Below are 23,902 nucleotides of genomic sequence, written 5' to 3'. Positions count from 1 at the left end.
TAGTCTCTCCCCTGAGAGCATTCCAGCTCTCTGGTGTACTTCCCCAGACCCCAGATGAATCCTCCTCTTCACCCAGCTATACTGAAGGGTTTTCCCTGGGCAAGGGGCCCAAAAACTCCCAATTTAAAACAGTCCCAGATAAGGAATCAGTTGGGTCCTCCACCTGACTTCCCTCTCCCCTTCTCCGGCCCAGGAGGTGTAGGATTACTCACTCTCTCTCCTGCAAGTTTAGTGGATTGGTGGCTACCTTTAGGCCTGACAATGGGCTGGCTCCTTCCCTGCTCCACAGGCTGTCCTATCTCAGGAGACATTGAGTCAGGGAGATCCTCCTTTTCAGCACCATGCCAATAGGTTGGCCTCTTCCCTGGGCCCCCTCCCTGACTTCACACTCCGACCTTCACTCCATCTTCCACCCAAGACCGACCATGCTGATCAGGCACAATCATATTTAAGGGCTGTCCTCTCCCCATGCCAATCTTCCTGCTAGGGGATTGGCCAAGGTCCCTTAAGTATTTAGGCCAGCTCCTCCTCACACCCACCCACTGACTTCTAGAAACTTTTCCAGCTTCTAAAGTAGGGGAAGGTGTCAGAGAACTGACCTGCGGAGCCCTCATCCCTGACTGAAGATAACCTGGCTGACTCACACCCAGGCTCCTAATAAGCCTCTATCTAACTAACTCCTCCTAGCCTAACCTGAAGGCTGTTACAAAAGAAAAGCATTCTTTTTTTCGTTGTTGCTGTTAGAGAGTTCCCCTCACTTAAATTCCAGAAGGCCAGGAAGTGAGGCTGCATCACAGTAAAATCAATGGCACTTGCAACCCCCTAATTCTGCCCTAATTCTCTAGGGAGTTGCTGAGATGTTTGGTCCTCCTGCCACTGCCTGTGGTGACCTTCCTGAAACTGGGCCTAAAACTCATCCAATACACCAATAACAATGTAAAGGGGTTTTAATAGGGTTTATTAGGACCAGGGCAAGTCATACAGAGGACAATTTGTTAAAATAATGAAGCAATAACTCAATCTTACTGACAATCTCTAAAACAAACACTATAATAATAGGATATGAAGGACAACAATGTGGCCTATCTATAATTCTGTGGCCTTAACTATTTTCCTGGCCAAAGGTAAGTCTAATACACAAAGTGGGGCCTGTGAACTCCTGCTCACTCTCTCTGTCTCTTGATTGCGAATAACCCAGGGGAAGGTTACAAAAGTTCTGGACCAACTCTCTACAGTTGCAAGAAAAAGTATGTGAACCCCTTGGGATTACGTGGAGTTTTGCATGAATTGGGCATAAAATGTGCTCTGAACATCATCTAAGTCACAACAATAGAAGAACACAGTCTGCTGAACATAATACTACACAAACATTAGATGTTGCCATGGTTTAATTGCACATAACATGTAAACATTCACAATGCAGGGAGGAAAAAGTATGTGAACCTTTGGACTTAATAACTGGTTGACCCTCCTTTGGCAGCAATAACCTCAACCAAGCGTTTCCTGTAGTTGCAGATCAGACCTGCACAACGATCTGGAGTAATTTTGGACCACTCCTCTTCACAAAACTGTTTCAGTGTAGCAATATTCTTGGGATGTCTGGTGTGAATCGCTCTCTTAAGGTCATGCCACAGCATTTCAATCGGGTTGAGGTCAGGACTCTGACTGGGCCACTCCAGATGGCGTATTCTGTGCTGTTGCAGCCATTGTTTTGTTGAATTACTTGTATGCTTTGGGTCATTGTCCTGTTGCATTACCCACCCTCTGCGGAGCTTCAGTTGGCGGACAGATGGTCGTACGTTTTCCTGAAAAATGTCTTGATAAACTCTGGAATTCATTTTCCCATCAATGACAACAATCCGTCCAGGCCCTGAGGCAGCAAAGCAGCCCCAAACCATGATGCTCCCTCCGCCATGTTTTACAGTGGGGATGAGGTTTTGATGTTGGTGTGCTGTGCCTTTTTTTCTCCACACATAGTGTTCTGTGTTCTCCCCAAACAACTCAATCTTGGTTTCATCTGTCCACAGTATATTTTGCCAGTAGTGCTGTGGAACATCCAGGTGCTCTTTTGCAAACTTCAAAAGTGCTGCAATATTCTTTTTGGACAGCAATGGCTTCCTCCGTGGTGTCCTCCCATGTACTCCATTCTTGTTTAATGTTTTCCTTATTGTAGATGTGTCAACAAAAATGTTAGCATTTGCCAGAGATTTCTGTAGGTCTTTAGCTGACACGCCGGGATTCTTCTTTACCTCATGCAGCATTCTGCGCTGTGCTCTTGCAGTCATTTTTACAGGACGACCATGCCTAGGGAGAGTAGCAACAGTGCTAAACTTTCTCCATTTGTAGACAGTCTGTCTTACCGTGGCCACATGAACATCAAGGCTTTTGGAGATACTTTTGTAACCCTTTCCAGCTTCATGCAAGTCAACAATTCTTGATCGTAGGTCTTCTGAGAGCTCTTTTCTGCGAGCCATGGTTCACATCAGACAGTGCTTCTTGAAACCAATAAACCCAAAACAGGTGTGTGTTTTTTAAGGGCAGGACAGCTGTCAGCAACACATCCAATATCATCACACTGACTGGAGTCAAGGTTGGCTCACTCCTGGCTCCAATTAGCTCTAGGAGAAGTCATTAAGCTAGGGCCTCACATACTTTTTCCTCCCTGCACTGTGAATGTTTACATGTTATATGCAATTAAACCATGGCAACATCTAATGTTTGTGTAGTATTATGTTCAGCAGACTGTGTTCTTCAATTGTAGTGACTTAGATGACATTCAGAGCACATTTTATGCCCAATTCATGCAAAAATCCACGTAATCCCTAGGGGTTCATATACTTTTTCTTGCAACTGTATGTGGCAACAAAGTTCTCACGCAAAGTCTTTATATAAATGTACAGTATGTCCTGTAATTACCTGTTTATATTCTGCAATATAAACAGCGTTTAAGTATGTGTGTTGACTCTGGGTAAACTGGTTAGGCCCTGCCTACATGCTGATAGAAGACAGCAGAGTGAGAGGGAAGCTTGTTGGTCTGCTTCTTCTCTTTTCACTGTATACTCAGGGAATTGGGAAGGGACCTGTAAGTGAAAGTGAATCTGTAGCAGAGGAGAGATCTGGTCCTGCCAGGCAGGACTGTGCTGTGTGGAGGAACTGTGTAATCTCAGAACTTGGTGAAAAGAAATACAAATCCTCTGACATATAAAACATGTTTGATGGGAATTTGGGTTTAATAGAATCTATTACTATTGGGAGACATATTGCAGCAATGAAACATAGCGCTGTACCTCTGGCCACATTGGATGGCAGTATTTAAGATCTTTCTCTAGTTCCTTTTTCCTCCATTCTTTCCAGAGCTTCAGTTTTTTCCTGGATTGATAGATTTCCTTAAATTCTTCCACAATCTGATAAACCGTCAAGCCCAGAGCAATAACGATGAGGACGAGTCTCCAAATGTCCTAGAAAAAAAAGCAGTTGGACATTTATGATAATTAGGACTTATATTAATTAGGTGGCTCTATTCATAAACTATTTCTTCTGCTGCTCTACAGGATAAAACCTGCCCCTGACCACTTAATTGTGGGTTTGTTCCTAGCAACCTTTCTCAGCCTGGGTTCCGTGGAACTTTACATCTAGGTATGGAAGTGCATGTGACTTAGTCCATGTGACAGCACTGGACAAGCCAGCGCTGTCACGTTGGCAGTCCGTAGCGGTGTGTGAGCTCTGACAATTTTACACAGGGTTTCCTTTCTTCACTTCCAGCAGATGAACAGAGTGGTGGGACAACGAAAGGAAAGAAAAAATATCCTGCTGAGCAATTCATTTGAAGCGGTTTCTTTACCCTGCGTAGCCAAAGCACAACTTTACCTTAAGGAAGGACCTCTTTGCTTCATTGCTTTACTTAGCACTTCGATTTGTGTAGGAAATACTTACACTCACCGGCCACTTTATTAGATACACCTTGCTAGTGCTAAGAAAATCTCCCCCACACCATTACACCACCATTAGCCTGAACCGTTGACACAAGGCAGGATGGATCCATGCTTTCATGTTGTTTACTCCAAATTCTGACCTACCATCTGAATGTCGCAGCAACCAGTCTGCCCGTTCTCCTCTGACCTCTGACATCAACAAGGCATTGCCGTCCACATAACTGCCGCTTACTGGATATTTTCTGTTTTTTGGACCATTCTCTGTAAACTCTAGAGATGGTTGTGCATGAAAATCCCAATAGATCAGCAGTTTTTGAAATACTTAGACCAGCCCCTCTGGCACCAACAATCATGCCACATTCAAAGTCACCTAAATCCTCTTTCTTCCCCATTCTGATGCTCGGTTTGAACTTCAGCAAGTTGTCTTCACCACGTCCACATTCCTAAATGCATTGAGTTGCTGCCATGTGATTGGCTGATAGCAATTTGTGTTACCAAGCAATTGAATATATGTACCTAATAAAGTGAGTGTATTTGCACTCCTCATCTTGGGAACCATGTGATGTAACCCCTCCACACGCATATTGTGACGTACCTCAGGAAACTTGTAAGGGGCAGCCTCTGGTCTTGGCAGCGAGGAAGCGATCCCCAGAGCCGTCCATGATAAGATGAATAGAAGATTCAGTGACAGTGCTATAAAGATATGCTTTCTGCAAGGGGAACAGAACACAGTGGTTGCTTTCATCTCCGACAGCTGAGAGGGAGCTCTGCCCACAGGCATTGTCGGTTAGCTCAGTTAAAATGGTCTCTGGGCTTACCTGCCAAAAAACTTCCACTTTACTTCAATTAATTTCTGGATAACAGGGTGCGTGATGATGTCTAGCTGCCGGGCCTGCACAATGACTTCCAGCTGGAGAAGCATGACAAAGACAGACATAGTATTAGTTTCAGCAGATTTTTACGGTTGGCATTTGTCACGCATATCACGTACAGTCCACCTGCGATCACCGTGGTTGATGAATTCTCCGCCAGTGGCGTAGCAGTATTGCCAGTGAGGTAGCAGCTGCCTCCAAGTTTATAGCCCTTAAGGGCTTAGATCTGACCCCGATTCAAGAATGCTTGTATTGTTAATTTTTGTTTTTATTGGAAAAGTAAAGCCCAACTCCAGGTTGACCTGTTTTATAATTTTCCTACATTTTAATATACATGAGTGGTTGTAAACCTCTAATACGAAAAATGAACAAAGCATACCCTTCTATGGTGTATACTAGCCTCAACCCAAAGCATGGTGTGTCATTTCTCTCTGACCTCTCTTCCCCCTGCTATCTCTATTAATCACATCTAATAGTCTATGCCGACAACATAATTCCAGGTGACAGCTCTGCCTCCCCACCAGCACATAGCAAGTGACATACATCCTCAGCTTGTTGGGTAGATGCAGTGTGGTGTGGTAGGCAGTGAGCACACAAAGTCCAAATTTTCCAAAAACGATGTATTGAAGAAGCAGTAAAACAGCACAAGCAAGCCTGGCCAGGGAGGCTTGCTCAACTGGGACACTTATGACAGTTCAATGCGGAGACAGTGGTGTGTGAATTCCTACAGATTCTGCCACGAGGAGAAAATGTGGCTTGGCTGGTCCAATCCCCAAAAGGGAAGTTCTAGGTGAGAGACAAATTCCCTGCACTTTCCCTACTCCTCCAGACAGGTGGGGATCCTGTCCCTATTCTATCCACTTGCACAATATGTGGCAGCTGCATTGAGCCAGGGCTTTTTGTAAGCTCTGGCCTCACTAAAGATGGTCACCAGATTCATGAGGGAGCCAGCGTCCAATCGGATGCTCCCAGTTGGCCACAGGAAATCATAGAAGAACTAAGTTCCTCAAAACTTCCTTCCCCTTCTGCATTGCCACATCGGTTGAGTGCCACCTGCAGAGGGGAATACAGACTGCACCTGCCTACAAGCTGTGCATGATTCCCTATATAACTGTGTAGAAGGGGGTGTGTCCATTCTCTCAGCTCAGGTCTCAGATTACGCTCAGCTGCCTGCTCTGTTCTGTGCAGTGTGTGAAGCAGATCCCCGCCCCCATGCTCTCTGGAACTGAGAATTGATGTGTAAATTCTGAACTTTGAGCAGATGTAGAGGAGAGAGTGCAACAGATAAACTGGTACAACTTATATAGGATTTGTTTAATTTCTGGGTATCACTTGAGGCCAGTCACTTAATTCAGCATATGTAAAGGTTTACAACCATTTTAAGCAACTCTCCATGTAATGCTCACCTTCAGCTCTGTCTCCCTTAACTCACTGCTCTGTGGTTCAGAGCTGGTCCTCCTCAAGGCTGAATGAGTTCCTGAGCCCTGTGGTTTTATTGCCTTACCCCTGCATCCCTACAGGAAAAAGCGATGAAGGAAACAAAGCATGCAGTGGGGGATGCAGATATCTCTCCTGCAAGTGTTGAATGTGGAAGATTCTGATTGAGGTTGCAAAACTCGAATAGAGGTAGTAGACACAGGCCACTAGGGAGGAGAGTATAATAGCTCTTCTCTTGCAGGGGACTTTGAATTGGATTTTTTTTAAAGTGAAAAAGTCTCTCTAAAGGGATTATACAGTCCTTCAGTGTTTTTTTTTATCTTTCGAATTTCTCCATTCAATTTACAGTAACTTAATTTGGTTCAAGTGGTTGAGGTTTCATGACACTATTGGGTCGTTTCTCCTCTCATTCCCTATAAATGTATATCTTATTTTTTTCTTTCTGAAATCTATGCATTTTCCCAATCTGAGCAGATTTTAACATTTGTCAAATTTAAATCTTTCTTATAGGATGTACTTTTTGAACTTTGTTTACTTGTGTAGCTCTAACTCTGTAAGGAGCGGCTGGAATGTTTGGGCTCTTCTACCCTTTCCAATGGTGACCCGCCCTTAAATGGACCCAACAATACGCTGACATACCAATAGCAATAAATGGGCTTTACTGAAATTGCAGTAAGCCTTGTGGGAAAGGAACAGAATAAACAGGCTTGACAATAACAGGGTTGACACATTAGAAACTATCAAATATACAGAGACACAGATTGTGTTCATTTCTGTTATTTGCCTGTGAATGGGGAATAATGCAGCGTGAGCAACAATGGGATCTAGCCACTGGGCAGTGGAGAAATATGATCAGAATGTGCCATCGGTGGGCCACTTTAACCTGGAGTTGGAGCGCTCACCTTCAAGACACGGGTATTTCTAATCCACAGGTATAGAAAAAGTTCTGCTGTATCACTGCTGCCTGTCTATAACCAACGATAGTTATCAGGTGAAATAAAACCTGACAGACTAGTTGTACTGAAGTCTATCGATCGACTTCAGTACAACCAGCCTGCCCATAGACAGATCTAAATTTTGATTCATCTATGGCTCGCTTAAGGTGAACAGAGATGACTACAGGAAGAGGTCCCCTTTAAATAGAGCTCCGCTGGCATCAAACAAGGAACCAGCAAGATTAGTACATATAAAAGTAGCTAAAGACCTCTCAACACTCATATACCTTCTGGATGTCCTTCTCTCAGTAGTCAGTAGCCTGATGATTGTCTCAGCAGACCATATAGCAATGGATGCAACACAGGCCTCTCAACATTCAGATACCTTCTGGATGTCCTTCTCTCAGCAGTCAGTAGCCTGATAACCAGGGGCGGACTGACAACTCATGGGGCCCCCGGGCAATAGGGGATCATGGGGCTCCTGTGTCCTTGCCCAAACTCAAAAAAGCCTATGAAAAAAGGTACCAGGGGCATCTCATGGGGCCCCCTACTGACCCCAGGCCCTTGGGCAGTGCCCGAGTTTCCAAATGGTCAGTCCGCCCCTGCTGATAACTGTCTTAGCAGATCATATAGCAATGGATGCTACACAGGCTAGTTAAAGATGGCTGCAGACATGTTGCTCTATCCCTAGGTGTCTCTGCAACGTTGGCATGTCATCAGCAGGTCAGGCGAAAGGTAGCAAAGTTTACTGGTGCTCCCCTTTCTAGCCTGCACTCTCCTTCCAGGTCTCCTTGTGGGTACTTCCCTCCGCTAGGCTCCCAGTATGCTCTCCTCTTTCTGTCCTGTGGGCAGATACCTACCCAAATGCTGATGGGACAATGAGAATCCTCTTGTCTTGGTGCCCCCTTGCACAGACCTACCCATCACTAGCAGGGAGTAGTAATTTCAAATGCCTGGGCTTAAAGAGGCCACCAGCCAGGGCTACACATGATATATCTCTTTTTTCAATTTCTTCAATAAATAGTGAATGTATAAAAGAAACCTTGCTTTTAGGTATAATTTATAATGCTACATGAACACAGAGGGTAACCAAGCCTGCCGACCTTGTAGGCTGATGGAAATAAATAGACCCAGCAAGGATGGCTCTTTAATTCAAGCAGGTTCCGGAGATAAATGCTGCTGCGGCAGCTTTGCAATCATCTCAAAGTGCTGATTGTGCTTCTGAGGAGTTACATGTGTCATGGAGTGTACTTGTTTAGCCACTGATCAATATAAGATTCTAAATTCTGGCCAGTATCCTTTACCAAGTTCAATAATGTCCATTCAGCTAGTTGTGTTTTTTTATATTATTGGAAATCTACACCTTATTGTACCTAGATGTAAATAAATAAATTAAGCTGCATAGTTCTACAGAAAAACTATATGTAAAAATTAGGTCCACACATGTTCATTTTTGCCATTTCATATAAAGGCAGTTGCTCTGTAGGAATGAGATTAAATGAGAGCTTTTATTTCCTTATAATTTTTGGGAAATTTCACCATTTTGGTGAAATACATTGTAGGCAACATTACGTTTACTTGGTGTTTTTAAGGATGTAATGGACTTTAAATGACTCCTAGAGGAAACAGAAGTTCCTTTCAAGCAGGGGCGGACTGACCATTTGGAAACTCGGGCACTGCCCGAGGGCCCGGGGTCAGTAGGGGGCCCCATGAGATGCCCCTGGTACCTTTTTAATAGGCTTTTTTGAGTTTGGGCAAGGACACAGGGGCCCCATGATCCCCTATTGCCCGGGAGCCCCATAAGTTGTCAGTCCGCCCCTGCTTTCAAGTGTCATGGACCTTGTGCTGAAAACAACCCTTCAGAAGCCCCACTATGTGTGAAAGGAAACGCAAAATAAAAATATAACGCAAAAGCACACAAAATTGCTTGAAAAAAAGCTCAGTAACCCGCAGGAGCTATTTAAAGCCCATTGCACTTTTATAAACCATCAAAAACCGCCTAAATTTTTGGCCACCAAAAGCAATACATTTTGCTGAAAAGGCAAAATTTCACAAAAGGTAAAAGATAAACTTTCCATTTCACTTATGTCTATTTTCTTGGGCTTGAGAAACAGGAAGCCATCTTTTCTTTCTCCTCAATTATATATTAACACATGGTACCTCCATACTTTTTTACCAAAATAATCACCTGACACAAGAGGATCTTTACGAAGGTCACTGATTATTCCAGTGTACCTAGGGCAGCAAAATCTCTAACTAAGGCCCTTCTTACTAGACATTTTAGAACCTGCATGTAGTGTCTACTGTGTGTTGTTAAGTCATTTCCTGCACTGAGGCCTGCAATCACATTTTCAGTGATGACGGGCCTAAGAACCTAAAAACCATATCTTCAAATAACTGCACTGTTCAGGTCCCACACTCATGTCTGCCTTTATGTCATGTCAGGAGTCATATGCTTGCACACTTATAAAAGGCCTGTTTTTTTCATTGGTTCCAGGCCTAGTCCACAGTGGGTTCTACTGGACACCCATTTTACATGGTGGCCCAGGTTATCACACACGTGCATCCAAGGCAACCTTTACTACCACTGTCATGCAGGAGGACCTTTCTCCAACAGGACAGCAATTATTCCTAACCAGAGACAGTTATATTATCCATGTTCCCTAGGTATTGGCTGTACCATAATTTTGTAGAAAGATTACAACCAGTCCAGCACGTAAGTCAACATACTAAACCATTTCCTTACAACTGCGTAAAGATTCTCACCAAGTCAAACTTGGCATACTCATGCTGATCGTTTCGACCAAACACATCACAGAGACACTGCAGACTAATATTTACTAACTTCTTTTTACACAGTTTAACCGTAATAAACAGTTGATGGTTTCCATAGTCCTTGTTCCAACAATATGGCAAGGCACAAGATGCACTTGAACAAGAGTTCAGGTATAACTTGTCCCATTGGTTGGGCATTACAAGAAGGGTGCTTCAGTGCTCACAAACCTGTTCTCATCACATACTGTAGTAATACCCCACTGGATTCCCATCTAAGGGTCTGGCTGGGCTCACAAAGCCCAAGTTCGCAGTTAGTATCTTAGATTGTACGCCCCTTGAGGGTTAGGGACTGATGTGAATGTACTATACAAATGTAAAGCGCTGCATAAATTGACGGCGCTATACAAGTACCTGAAATAAATAAATAAATAGTATCCTACAGTCTTCTTTTAGTGGATTTTCCTCTCAGCCTGCTGCACCCTAAACTCCTCCATTTAATACCTTGCTCTTCCCTCACTTGAGTAACATGGGCCCTACTCCAACAAATGGAAAGTCCTGTGTTAGGCTGCATTCACACATGAGCGATTTGAAGCTCGAAGCTCCAAAAACTCTCAAGCTTAAAAAAACTAATTGTTCTCTATGGTGCCTGTTCGCACAATCAGGTGTGAATTTTTTTAATTTTGAGCTTTTTTGGAGCTTCAAGCTACAAATCGCTCAAGTGTGAATGCAGCCTTTAAGAGGGACCACCCTGCTCCATGCAGTTGGGTCGCTTGCATTTTAGCACAGTAAAATAGCATTTTGCTTTAGTCAGCTTGACTAAAAAACACCCCAAAAATGTCCAGCGTAGGGCTTTCCATCAGAGTTTCTATGGCACAACATCTGCCGACAATGATATAATTCATCTTCTTGATAATAAACAAAATTTTTCTTCTTCATGGCAAGAACTCATTAGTTCTTTTGCCCTGGATCCACAGAGCCGTTCTGCTGAATTTGATGGCCAGGGACACAATAATGAAACTAATTAAATCTGCCATCCAGTTTAACAATGCTGAAAAAAATCTTTCCGCCTTGGCAACCAATCTGCCCAGTTCATTTAGTTGATTTACTGGTGTTAGCAGGGAAAGCGGGGTTAAAAGCAGACTAAATGGAATGTTTCTCTTATTAGTTCTTCCTCGGTGTCCCAAGGGCACATGTTCACGGTGTCAAACGTCAAAATAGATATTTTAGATTAAAAACACATCAGAAAATTGGTTTCTAATTGATTCAGCAGAAAAATCCTGGTCTGAAAAAGGGACAATTGTTTAATTGTTATCTTTTTCAAATTTTTCAAATCTTTTGTAATGATATCATGTACAACAAGTAATAAAGTCACCAATAGATCTGAGATGACCGTCATCCAGTCAGGACAAAAATTATCAGTTCAGGTGACGATCTCATGTGGATTAATCCTGTCTATGAGACAAGTGCCGGTGGAAGTCTTCTGTATATGTAAACCAAATTGCTAAAATCTCATAAAAGCTTTGGCCCAAATATTAAAAATGGCATTAGCATGCAGCATATAGTAAGAGAGCTAGTGTCACTGTCTCACCTATCCACCTTGTCCAATCAGAGATTGTTTTGCATTCATTGCAAAAATGCAAATTTTTTAGAATACACTGTTCATGTATTTTTGTGCAACTACTACATCAGTGTCAGTGTTCAGTGAAGATATATTTTTCAACCTGTAGATGGCAGTGTTTATAGATTTGTTGCTGCATTTATGACTAAACTCTATGTCTTTCTGAATAAAAAAGTTCCTGTTTTCTGTTAACAGAGAAGAAGCAGAAAAGCACCTGTGGACTGTGCACTGTCTGTTCTGTAGGGCTATATACAGAATCTCTTACAGGTTATGGGCCCAGACACCCAGTCATAGCCAGCTACCGCAAAGGAGTGCAAGATACAGCAACAGAAAGAGTGACTGCAAAAGAATAAAAGAAAATGGCATGTAACACAGCTACAACAAAGCTTTCATTTCCATATCTGACAAACCAGAACTAGCAGTCTTGGAAATTCAAGATGTAAATGCTGATAATAAGAGATGGTGCATGGAAATGTATAAATGGTGTCTGGCCAAAACACCCTTCAGATGAGTGAATAGAGAAAGATCAGAAAGCGCAGAACACAATCTCTCTTAGCGTAGAAGATGATAAAATAATACATATATGTAAGCATGAAACTGGTAATGAAATGTGGGAAGCATTTCAAAAGGTGCATAAAAGAGCTAATATCAGCAATAAATTGTGTTTGATTAGAAAGCTATACCAAACCAAGCTGATGAAAGACTATGCAGGATTATCGAAAGCACACCTTGGAAATGGTTGATCGCCTGAGAGCTATAGGAGAATAAAAGATTTTCATGTCGCAGCACTATTACGTAGTGCCTACTACAGTGATTTCCAGCTTCTTTGGATCCCACATGTATAGCATATACATAGTTACAGTACATTGATCCAAGCTGGACCATGTAAAAATTTGCCATACCTGGAATTCGTCTTTAAACGCCATTCCATACCTGCTTTTATGGGGTCCTAATACTAAAAGCTGTACTGACAAAATGCTGTTTGAAGGATCCTTATGAGAAATGATTGTAAAACGCTACAATATTCACTGCAACAATTAGCACACATTGGCGATAATAATATCACATTGCAACCAGTGAGATTTAATTTACCAGATTTTTCATAAAAATCACACACATTCTTGCTGCTGTCAGTTTGTGAACTTCTGCCCACTCTTCACACCCCTGTGAATTAATGATAACGTGCTTTGCTCAGTGCTAATTTCACCATATCACATACACCAGCATCAGCCGCCATAGATAAATACAAGGCAGGACTGTGTTATACAGACTAAGAATGTTTTTATTTTAAATTGCAAATATATAAACCTGGTATAGTTCATTTTTGTATGTCACTATTTTCCAATTCAGAAATGTGTGTTTATACTGAGTTTCCATCTGCCACCTGAAATTTGAAAGCAGACTTGTCATGGGAGTGCCTGTATAGAAAGCTGATGAAAACAAAGGGGGCCAACTTCTGCTCAGGGTTGGAACAAGGGTGGACTGACAACTCATGGGGCCCCCGGGCAATAGGGGATCATAGGGCCCCTGTGTCCTCGTCCACACCCAAAAAAGCCTATGAAAAAGCCAATGAAAGGTACCAGGGGCATCTCATGGGGCCCCCTACTGACCCCGGGCCCTCGGGCAGTGCCCCTGGGTTGGAACCACCAGTTTGATAACTTCCCTAGCCAGAGACAGGGCTGTAGGACGGTCTTAATTTTTTTGAAACATGGAGTTGGGTTTTATTGAATATTAACCGTTAGCCGCCCGGCCAATGGCCGTTTGGCGGCTTGAAAAGCGCTGCAGCTTTCTGGGTGCACACCATTTGGCGTGCTCCCGCACATGCGCGGTTTGCGCGGTTGCAGAGCAACGCAGCAGTGCAATCTGTCACCGCCCGTGCACCTCGGACACGGCCGATGACAGATCCGAGTACCGGCTCCCGTTGCTGGTACCATGTGACCTGCTGTGACCAATCACAGCAGGTCACATGACAGTTGTATACAATGGATGGCTTCATTCATGATGCCATCCATTGTATACTAGTGCCTAGCTGTGAATGGTCACAGCTAATTACATGCACATGTCATGTGATTAGCTGTGACCAAATCACAGCTAAGCACAAAAAAAAAAAAAAAAAAAAAAAGCTGAATGAATCGATTTCATTCAGGTAAATGCTTGCTTATAGCAAAGTAATTCTTTGCTATAAGCAAATTGTGTAAAAAAAAAAAAAAAAAATACTGATCACTTCCCCAAAGTAGTACAGTGTTACTATGGTAACATTGTTCTATTTTGGTCATAGTAAAATATGAAAAAAAATCTTAAAAAAAAAAAAAAAAAAAATGTAATAAATTAAATATAATAAAAAAATTTAAAAAAAAATTTTTTTTTTCCATACTGTCACCAGTCAGTGTCGCTGTTCACCGCCATGCCAGTTATATGATGACGCTGTACTGCACTGGTGACAGTATGTAAAAAAAAAAATAGTGAAAATAATTTTTTTAATTTTTTAATTTTCCGAAAAATTATGACAAAAAAATACAACTTCAAAAAACTCGCCATGCCTCTTATGAAGTACGTCGGACTGTCTACTCTGCAAAAAGGGGTCATTTGGGGGATATCTGTACTGTTCTGACATTCTTGGACCTCAAGATATTAGATTGGCTGTCAGTACTTCAGGATTGATCAATATTCAGATCTATACCATAGTTTGTAAACTCTATAACTTTCCTACAAACTAAAAAATACATCCTAATTTGGGTTATTTTCACCAAAGACATGTAGCAGAATACATCTCGGCCTAAATTTATGAAGAACAATTATTTATTTGTAAACTTTTATAACAGAAACAAAGAAAAATGTGGTTTTTTTTCAAAATTTTTGGTCTTTTTTTGTTAATTTAGCAAAAAATAAAAACCCCAGCGGTGATTAAATACCACCAAAAGAAAGCTCTAGTTGTGTGAAGAAAATGATAAAATTTTAGTTTGGGTACAATGTTGTATGACCGCGCAATTGTCATTCAAAGTGTGAGAGCGCTGAAACCTGAAAACTGGCCTGGGCAGGAAGGTGTAAAATTGCACGGTATTGAAATGGTTAATAGCCAAATCTATCATTAGTTTTGGCTTCAGTAGAGAGTTGTTAAAACCCTGTCTGGTTTTTAATGCTGTCTCTGTCCCAGAGGAAGTTAGAAGATATCTCAACGAGTTTAGGAGAAATCGCCTCTTAGTTGGTTGTCCATAGAACATGTGTCCTTATTGAAAGTTTTCCTATAACATTTTGTGTTGGTGAGAGTGGTCACCAAGACATATAGAAAGGGTAAATCTCGCCAGAGAGCAATAAATAAAAAAATGGGTTCTAAACCTTCCACAACCAATCTAAAAATACTAAATACATTTGTCAGATGTCCTCACTTGAAGCTCTTGCTCATTGCTGCATTGAATACCAGCTCCCCCCTCCCAACTCGTGATGTGGTTCCTCTTGCTGGGTCATATGTCACTACAGAATGTGCAAGCCAATAAGAGGGACCATAGTGTGCAGTGATAGGAGCAGGTATTCAACATACTCTAGATTGTGGTATACCTGCAGCAGGCACAGCAATGGGCTATTCAAAATGAATGGGCTGACGTATTGCAATGCATATCAACATGTAGGCAGGTACAGTCTACTTTCTCCACTGCAGGTGGTGCTCAACCACATCGGCACTGCAGAGGGAGAGGATGTCAAAAGGATTGTGGTTCCTCTATGGTTTTCTGGGTCACGGGGGAAGCTATCCGATTGGATACTGCCACCTCCTCATGTGACTCTGGTGCCCATCTTGGGTCAGGCAGAGTCTATTTAAGACCCTGGCTCCCAGGCTTGGCGCACATTTTGCAAGTGGGTAGTGTAGGGATAGGTTACCTGTCTTTCAGGGACAGTGTTAGCGGTAGAGAGAAGTTCCAGACAAGAAGGGAAAGCACAGGGGCACGCTCTCCTTCCTGGAAGCCTCCCCATTGGGTGCAGACCGGCCAGGTGAGACAGATGCTGTCGGGGCATCCAAGAGCTGATGTTACACTATCTGCTGCAATGATCAGTGAGTGTACCCAGTTGGGTTTACTTCCTGCAGGGTAGTTGTGTTTGTTTGAACTTTAACTACAATACAGTATTATTACTGCATCTGAACTCTGAGTGTTTACTGCTACTGTACCACACTGCACCTCCTCACAAATGTATGACGCAACATAAAGTAACCCGCCAGTAAATTGTGAACCAAGCCCTTAGTTGCCTGGCTGGCATTGCTCTTTTCATTATCAGAAGAGAAAATAAATGTTGCAGTGTTCAGCATGTCTCATTAAAAAGGACCTGAGCAATGCAGAATACTTTGTTCTTTTGGAAAGCCCCGGGTTTACTTTTTTATACTTTTTGAAGACACGTACTGGGGACTTAGCTTGTGTTTCCTTGAAAGCTAGAAAAAAAAAAGAATAAAAAGTATTAGATGGGTCACATCTAGTATAACAAATACTAATATTCTGTAGCTATAAATGACTAGGCAATACAATAACAGGGCCACCAAAAAAGAGTTCATTCAAAATAGGGTCCATATAACATTGCTGATCATGGCCAGTAATGGAGGGGTTCCTCCTGTACTGAGCCTGGGATCCATTAGTTCAATAGGGGGGGCAGGGAAGAGAGGGAGCTCTTTAGTTTTAATAGGGCTCAGGCATAGTGATCCCTGTAGGCTGCAGCTGCCAGCAAGTAAGGCAATGTTCTGGGGCACCATCAATACAGAAGGGGGGGGGGTGGGGGTCCAAGGGCAGAGAGGGCCTCTTTTCTTTTTGTTCTCAGGAGGAAATCTAATGTTCAGTTATTGTTTATTTAAAATGTTTAATCTTTACCAAGAGGAGGCATAGGGGGGAGATTTACTAAAACTGGTGCACTCAGAATCTGGTGCAGTTGTGCATGGTAGCCAATCAGCTGTAAATTCATTATTTTGCAACCATCCGTAGCTTCTTGTCTGTTTTGACAGCTAATGCTGTCACCTCAGATTGTCCCACCAAAGAGTCAGGAGGATCCTCATGTGGGCCCCTGCCCACTGCATGATCAAAAAATCCAAGATTCTACCGCTACTTATTAATGAAAGTATCAGTCCAGCATGGTATCCATCTCCACACAGCCGCTGCTGCTCCAATTGTTCCTGCTACCACTCCCTTGGTCTCCCTGCCTGCAGAGCATCGGTTGCTTGGCAACTTTTTTTGTATGGTGGAGGTATTCCCCTTGGCTAGCATTCTCTTTGATAAGCTGGTCAACTCTATCTGCCCAGCCTCTTCTTCCCTGTGCTGCGATGCTTTATTTAAAAATCACAAGCACAGGGCTCTACGAGTGATATTGTTCAGCTTCCTGGCTCCTGCACCAAGTACCTTGCTTCTGATTGATCCTATTGGCCTTGACCTTTACTAGGATAATAAATACACTATTGACTGTGACTTGCCCTGGCCTTTTCTTGATTCTGGCACTGCCTGCTGCTAGCCAGCCTAAACCAATGCAAGCTTGTGTCTAGCCAGTCACTAGTCATGGTTGCTCCTTCATACTGTACCTATTTTGAAACATTCCACACCCTAAAACCACCCAAGATGGCATGTAATATCTCTCTCTCTCTCTGAGGGTTGCTGGGAAGCATCCCAGTTCTGTGAATTTAGCACTGCTCCTCAATTCTTGGGGGTATCCAAGCACGGATAGGCATACTAGCCTTATGAGAAAAATGCATGAATTCCTCACTATTTTTACAGAACAGGTCATGAAAAGGTAAACCTTACAATACCTTGGTGTCAGGGTCCTGTCCACGGCAGAAGTTCTGGAAGATCTGGCATTTCTGCCAGTACCCTGCATGGCCGCAGAAGCACACATTAGCCTCAGTTTGGTACCAGACGGCCTTTATAAAGGAGGCTCATCCCTTCCTCAAGTTGCTGGATGATCTCTAGCTCCCCATGCCTTGTTCCTGTTTCCTGTGTTATTGTGATTTCCTGATACTGACTCGGCTTGCTCTTGGACCGGTCTACTCTCCTTAACCCCTGATTTGACCTCGGCTTGGCTTATGGATACTCTCTCTCTCGCTCCTCTGTGTATGACCTCAGCTATCCCATCTGACTACGTCTGCTCTGATTCCCACCTGGTACCTGACCTTGGCTTGAACTGGCTATCCAGTAAATCTCTGAATCCCGGAAGGGCTTGCATACCACGCACAGGCGCCTCCTGTCTGCAGACCTATCTCCGTACATCAGCTGTGCTTCTGGGTGGACCACCAACCAGCACTCCTACAGGCGACCTGTGCCACTTTGGGCCTGACTCCCACTGTCTCACTCTCAGGGGAGTCTGGAACTTAGCTGCAAGGGAAGCCCTCTCTCCATTGGCCTCCATCACCAGGTACGTGATACCTGGCCAAAATTACTTCATTGGAGGACTTCTGTGCACCTAATGTATGTGAAATAGGTCCAGCATGTTAAAAAAATACATCATTAGAAGAGGCACTGATGACCAGCACTTGGGATTGTCAGTCATCTGCTAACAGTGCTGGCTCCTGTAAGTTGAGATAAGTTAAGCATTACCACTGTCATCAAAAATGAGGGGGAGCATTCTTCCCTGAGGCCCATTATTTCATTGAAAGCAGCGATTTGAATGGCTAGTGTTCCCTTGGAGGCACTATTCCACTGACACCAATGATCTGAAGAACTATTTTTTTTACCTGGCGTTCACTATCCCACTGGCACCAATGATTTGGGGAGATATTTTTCCTTGGTGGCAAATATGCAATTAACTCAAATGATTTCAGAGGCTAATCTTTCCTGGAGGGCATTCTCCAACTGACACCAATGAATTGAGGGGCTATTCTCCTATGAAGAGCACAATCACACAGAGCACAATCACACTGATATCAATGGTTTGATGGCTTTTTTCTTTAGGGGCCACAATCCCACTGACACAAGTGATTTGGTGATCTGTTCTCCCCTGGGAGCCACAATCTTACTGACACCAATGGTCTGGGGGTTATTCTCCCCGGGGGGCGGGGGTTACAATTCTGCTGATGCCATTGATTTGGAAGGCTGTTCTCCCACTGGTAGACACAATACCACTAACAGCAAATATTTGGGGGCTATTCTTCTCTGGGAACTACAATCTCACTGACACCAATGATTTGGGGGTTATTTTCCCCTGGCGGTCTCAATCCCGCTGACATCATTGATTTGGAAGTCTATTCTCCAACTAATGGCAACAATCTCACTGACAATATTGATTTAGGGGCTATTCTCCCTGGGGGCCACATTCCCACTGACAAAAGTGATTTGGTGATCTCTTCTAACCTGGGAGCCACAATCCCACTGACACCAATGGCCTGGGGGTTATTCTTCCCTGGTGGTCTCAATCCTGCTGACATAATTGATTTGGAAGTCTATTCTGCAACTACTGGCCACAATCCCAATGACAGTAATGATTTAGGGGCTATTCTCCCTGGGGGCCACAATCCCACTGACACCAATGATTTTGTAGTTACTCTTTCTTTGGGGTCACAATCCTACTGATACCAATTACTTGTGGCTATTCTCACACTAGTGGCCACAAACTCTCTTTTTATTGTTCAGCAATGGTAGGTTGTGAAAGAATTTACAAGGTCATGCACATGTTCTGGAGCCATGAGAAAGGTCAGATGTCAAAATTAGGGCCCATTCACATCACAAGGTGCATTTTTAGGTAACTGAAAGTTAGCAGTTGAAGCCCAGTTACTATGTACAGTACATACAGTAGCCATAACAAATGCAGATACAGTTAACTTTCCACAATCCAATTATCATTAGCAACCCCTTTTTCAAGAAATGTCCCCACCATGTGAGTATGAGCACTTCTACAAAAATTACAAGCAGTAGATAGGTATGCTCAGCCTAGAAAATTACACTGACCTGAGGTTGGTGGCTCCATGTAGTTGAGATAATAATGCTGCTTTCGGTTTGGCCGATCCTTAGTAAGGAACTGATCCAAAGCCAAAGATGCCTAAGGAGAAGAGGACACAGTGCTTAGAGAAATACATTAATTGCAGATTAAATATCGAATGAGATGCTTATAAATATAGACCTTTCTAAAATCAATGAGGCCCCTTTCACAATGGTGCAATTATCAGATTTGATTAAATTGGAGACTCCATGTAAGTCTATGGGAAAACGGATGTAAATGAACATACATTTGTTTACGTCTGATTACTTCCAAGTCCATCCAGGTCCATTTTTCCAGACCTAGACATGATGAACCGGAGGCAGTCTAATGTAAATGGACAATTGTCTGCTTCATTCAGCTACCTATAGATCCAACATGGGTCCAGGAAGCTCCGGCTTGTAAAAAAAGAAAAAAAAAAAAAAAAGAGCAAGCATGGACGTAAAAAAAAAAAAAATTACATCCATTCCTTTCTATTCCGAAATAGCAGGGAATCTGTCCACAGATTCCCTACTGATTGGACTGGTTGGCACCTTTGTGCAAGGGGCCCTAAAGAACAACTAAGGGCTCTGTATGGCAGTCGTCATAGAAGTACAAAATCTACTTAATATGTGATGCTCAAGCCTCGTAAAGTAAACTAAAAAACTTCCTTTACTTTTTCTGACTGAGCCAAATCCTCATTTATTTGTATCCCTTCCCAGACACTGCAGCTCACAGTGGGAGGGTTTCAGGAACAGAGGCAGCATTGTAAATCCAGAAAGCAGTGGAGAGGACTAGGTTTGGCCAGGTATTAATCGACAAGCTACATACTTGTGAATGAGCAGTGGCAATTCTGATAGCTACGCTTCATGAAACAAGTTTCGTTCCAATGTAGTGCAAGCAGGCACAGCCTACACGATGGTGGCAACTCTGCTCTGAATACAGGCCCAGTGCAGCAGCATTGCCACAACATCACAGGAAGCTGCTTTATGTAAACTTCACTGGCAGGATCAACAGGTATTTGTAGGACTTTGCAGGGGGACTAAGAGAAAACTGTAAGTTCATGTGCAATTATAATTAGGTGCCGCTGCACATTTATTTTTTTAAATAAGAGGCCATAGTTCTAGTTAAAGCTTCATTCAGACAGAAGAAAAACTAACAGAGTGCTATCTCATCAGGGGCGGACTGACAACTCATGGGGCCCCCGGGCAATAGGGGATCATGGAGCCCCTGTGTCCTTGCCCAAAGTCAAAAAAGCCTATGAAAAAGTTACCAGGGGCATCTCATGGGGCCCCCTACTGACCTCGGGCAGTGCTCAAGTTTCCAAATGGTCAGTCTGCCCCTGTATCTCATTACCAGTTCAACACAAGGCCTAATTCCGGCATACTCAAAAAAAAAAGCCCAGGCTATTTTTTTAATTGTTTCCCTGGAGGGTTTAAAGAAAACACAGCTCTTTAAATCCGGAGCTGTTCTTCATAACATTTCTTCTTTGCCCAAAATGTCCTCAACCTTCCAAGCCAGAAGACACCCAGAGCGAGGAAAGACTGACTGTAGGGATTCATGGCCCCGTCCATGGCGCCCAGCACTCAGTACATTGATGCAGGAAGAGGCGCCTATGTCATCCTTCATAATCCAGGACCACCCACCACTGAGAAAAAAACTAAAGAGGAAGACCCAGCGCATTAAGAATCATGCCACAAGATCTCAGATAAGGGTAATAAAAAAAAAACATAACACATTGTTGAGGGGAGGGGGGGGGAGTTGCTCATGTGGGGAAAGCACAGAGCCCAGAGTTGGGCTTAAAGTCCAGCTTCATCCAAAGCTTTTTTCTCTAGTTGAGGAGAGTTCCCCTCACTTCCTGTTGTGACACCTGTCACCTAGACAAAAAGTGAGGGTAACTTCTCCCAAATGAGGACCAAACAGCTTTACAGATTCGAGAGACATTCTTGGTATTTCTTGTGCTATTTCTTGGCTCATTTACAGGTACATGTTTCATGCACATTGTGTCACTATTCCACCCACTGACACCAATGATGGGGCACAGTTCCTGCCAATGACACTAACAACAGGGTACTTATTCCCTGATTTATATAAATGATGAGGCACTATTATTCTCACTGACAACAACGATGAGGCACTGTCCCTGCACTGATACCAACAATGATTCACTATTCCTCTCACTGATACCAACGATGGGGCAGTATTCCTCCCACTGATCCCAATGATGGGGCACTATTCCTCCCACTGATACCAATGATGGGGCACCATTCCTCCCACTGATACCAACGATGGGGCACTATTCCTCCCACTGATACCAACGATGGGGCACTATTCCTCCCACTGATACCAATGATGGGGCACTATTCCTCCCACTGATACCAATGATGGGGCACTATTCCTCCCACTGATATCAATGATGGGACACTATTCCTCTCACTGATACCAACGATGGGGCACTATTCCTCCCACTGATACCAATGATGGGGCACTATTCCTCCCACTGATACCAATGATGGGGCACTATTCCTCTCACTGACACTAATGATGAGCCACTGTTCCTCCACTGACACAAACAATGAGACACTATTCCTCCCACTGATGCCAATGAGTGGATACTATTCCTTTCACTGATACCAACAATAGGGCACTATTCCTCCGACTGAAAGCAATGATAGGGCACTATTCCTCCCACTGAAAACAAAAATGGGGCACTATTCCTCCCACTGCTATCAATGATAAGGCACTGTTACTTCCAATGATACCAATAATGGGGCAATATTCCTTCTTCTACTGACCGCAGGCACTAAGTAATTATTTTTTACTCCCACTGACCAAGCCAGTGGGCATTGTTTACTCCCAGGGATGCTGGGGCATTGTCTACTCCCAATGGCCACAGTCCAGCCCCCCCTATAGTCTGAAGAACACTTTGTTTAGAAAGTATGAAGACTCCAGCCTTAGAGGCTTGGGGTGCCATTCAAAATAAAGCGCACCAAAACACAGAAATGCATGTAACACGTTGTGTTAAATAGTGCATTACCACAACACAAAGGTATATTTTGGCCCAAAATCTTTAACAAAAATAGTTTTGGCTGGTGGTGGGCTCTAAGTCATTTTGGCTGCTCATTTGAAAAATAAATTTTAATTGGTCTGCCTGGCATTCCTCTTTTATGCTTTGAGGCTCATGCAAAGAGTTCACATGGTAACACATGAGGTAGTATGACAATTATCTAAGAATTTCCAGAAGGCAGCAGGTAAAGAACTCATTAGGTGAGGTTAAACAGTCAGGAGAGGATGTTGTTTCACTACACACTGCATAGGAAGTGGAAGTGTGGGCAGAAAATGTCCATCTATGTTTGCTGTATAATGTAGGTCTTCATGAATGGCCATTTGTATAATTAACTAAGCGCACGCAAATTACACAGAAAGGAGAAATAATTGGATTAATCAATGATATTGGAGGATGTGGGAGAACTTATTTTATTAACCGTAGGGAAATTACCTGACAATGGCTTGTTAAAATGACATCTAGGAGACGTTGAATGGAGACAACACTTAATAATGTAATGATACTACACAAGAAGACAATATTTCATGGTAGCAACACCATATATGCTTAAAGGGATAGTCCACCAAAACGTGAGCTTTATTCAACAGCTCATGTGATGGGGCTGGACCTAAAAACAGTTTTGTCACAGTACAGCAGCCATTTTCAAGCAGGATTCTGTGGAACCCTAGGGTTCATCCAGAGCAGGGGCGGACTGACCATTTGGAAACTGCCCGAGGGCCCGGGGTCAGCAGGGGGCCCCATGAGATGCCCCTGGTACCTTTTTCATAGGCTTTTTTGAGTTTGGGCAAGGACACAGGGGCCCCATGACCCCTATTGCCTGGGGGCCACATGAGTTGTCAGTCCGCCCCTGATCCAGAGATTGTTTCCTGAGCAATGGGCATTCCTGCCCCTCAGATATGTAACCACTGACAACTATTATCTTTTTATCTATCTGTAAGGGGGAATTATCTCCAACCAGGGGTGGACTGACCATTCGAGCACTCGGGCACTGCCCCTGGTACCTTTTATTGGCTTTTTCATAGGCTTTTTGGGTATGGATGAGGACACAGGGTCCCCATGATCCCCTATTGCCTAGGGGCCCCATGAGTTGTCAGTCCGCCCCTGTCCCCAACCATCACAAATGTAGGGAGCACTCTTCCCAGTGACTATCTCACTGATGTACTGTGGCCTGTAGCTATAGTAATTATTGGCAGGGGTTCCCTAAGCCTGGAAAGTTAGTTCAAGGGTTTCTTCATGTTCAAAAGGTTGAGAAAGGTTGCATTGGAGGATGAGAGGGAGTTGCAGGCTCTTCTATACCAGAAATTACTGGCTGGAGTTCTGATTTAAGCCCTAAGCAGAAGAAATGTTTCCTGTAAGCA

General features: G+C 43.4%; 1 protein-coding gene across 1 annotated transcript in view; it reads right to left on the bottom strand.

The window, feature by feature from the left end:
* Positions 1-23,902, bottom strand: part of LOC149462036 (uncharacterized) — a 199,697-nt gene that overhangs the window by 109,033 nt on the left and 66,762 nt on the right. The window contains exons 8-12 of the mRNA XM_089677513.1: positions 19,471-19,561; positions 15,958-15,986; positions 4,751-4,842; positions 4,528-4,642; positions 3,288-3,458 (exon numbers count right to left, since the gene is read on the bottom strand). Coding sequence (XP_089533639.1) covers positions 3,288-3,458; positions 4,528-4,642; positions 4,751-4,842; positions 15,958-15,986; positions 19,471-19,561 — 498 coding nt within the window. The remainder of the gene's footprint in view (positions 1-3,287; positions 3,459-4,527; positions 4,643-4,750; positions 4,843-15,957; positions 15,987-19,470; positions 19,562-23,902) is intronic.

The sequence above is a fragment of the Staurois parvus genome, unplaced genomic scaffold, assembly GCF_062004578.1.
Source record: "Staurois parvus isolate SC_StPar_1 unplaced genomic scaffold, SC_StPar_1.0 ptg000187l, whole genome shotgun sequence".
NCBI classification, from domain to species: domain Eukaryota; kingdom Metazoa; phylum Chordata; class Amphibia; order Anura; family Ranidae; genus Staurois; species Staurois parvus.
Note: the sequence above shows the minus strand (reverse complement) of the source record. Positions and strands in the feature narration are given on the sequence as shown.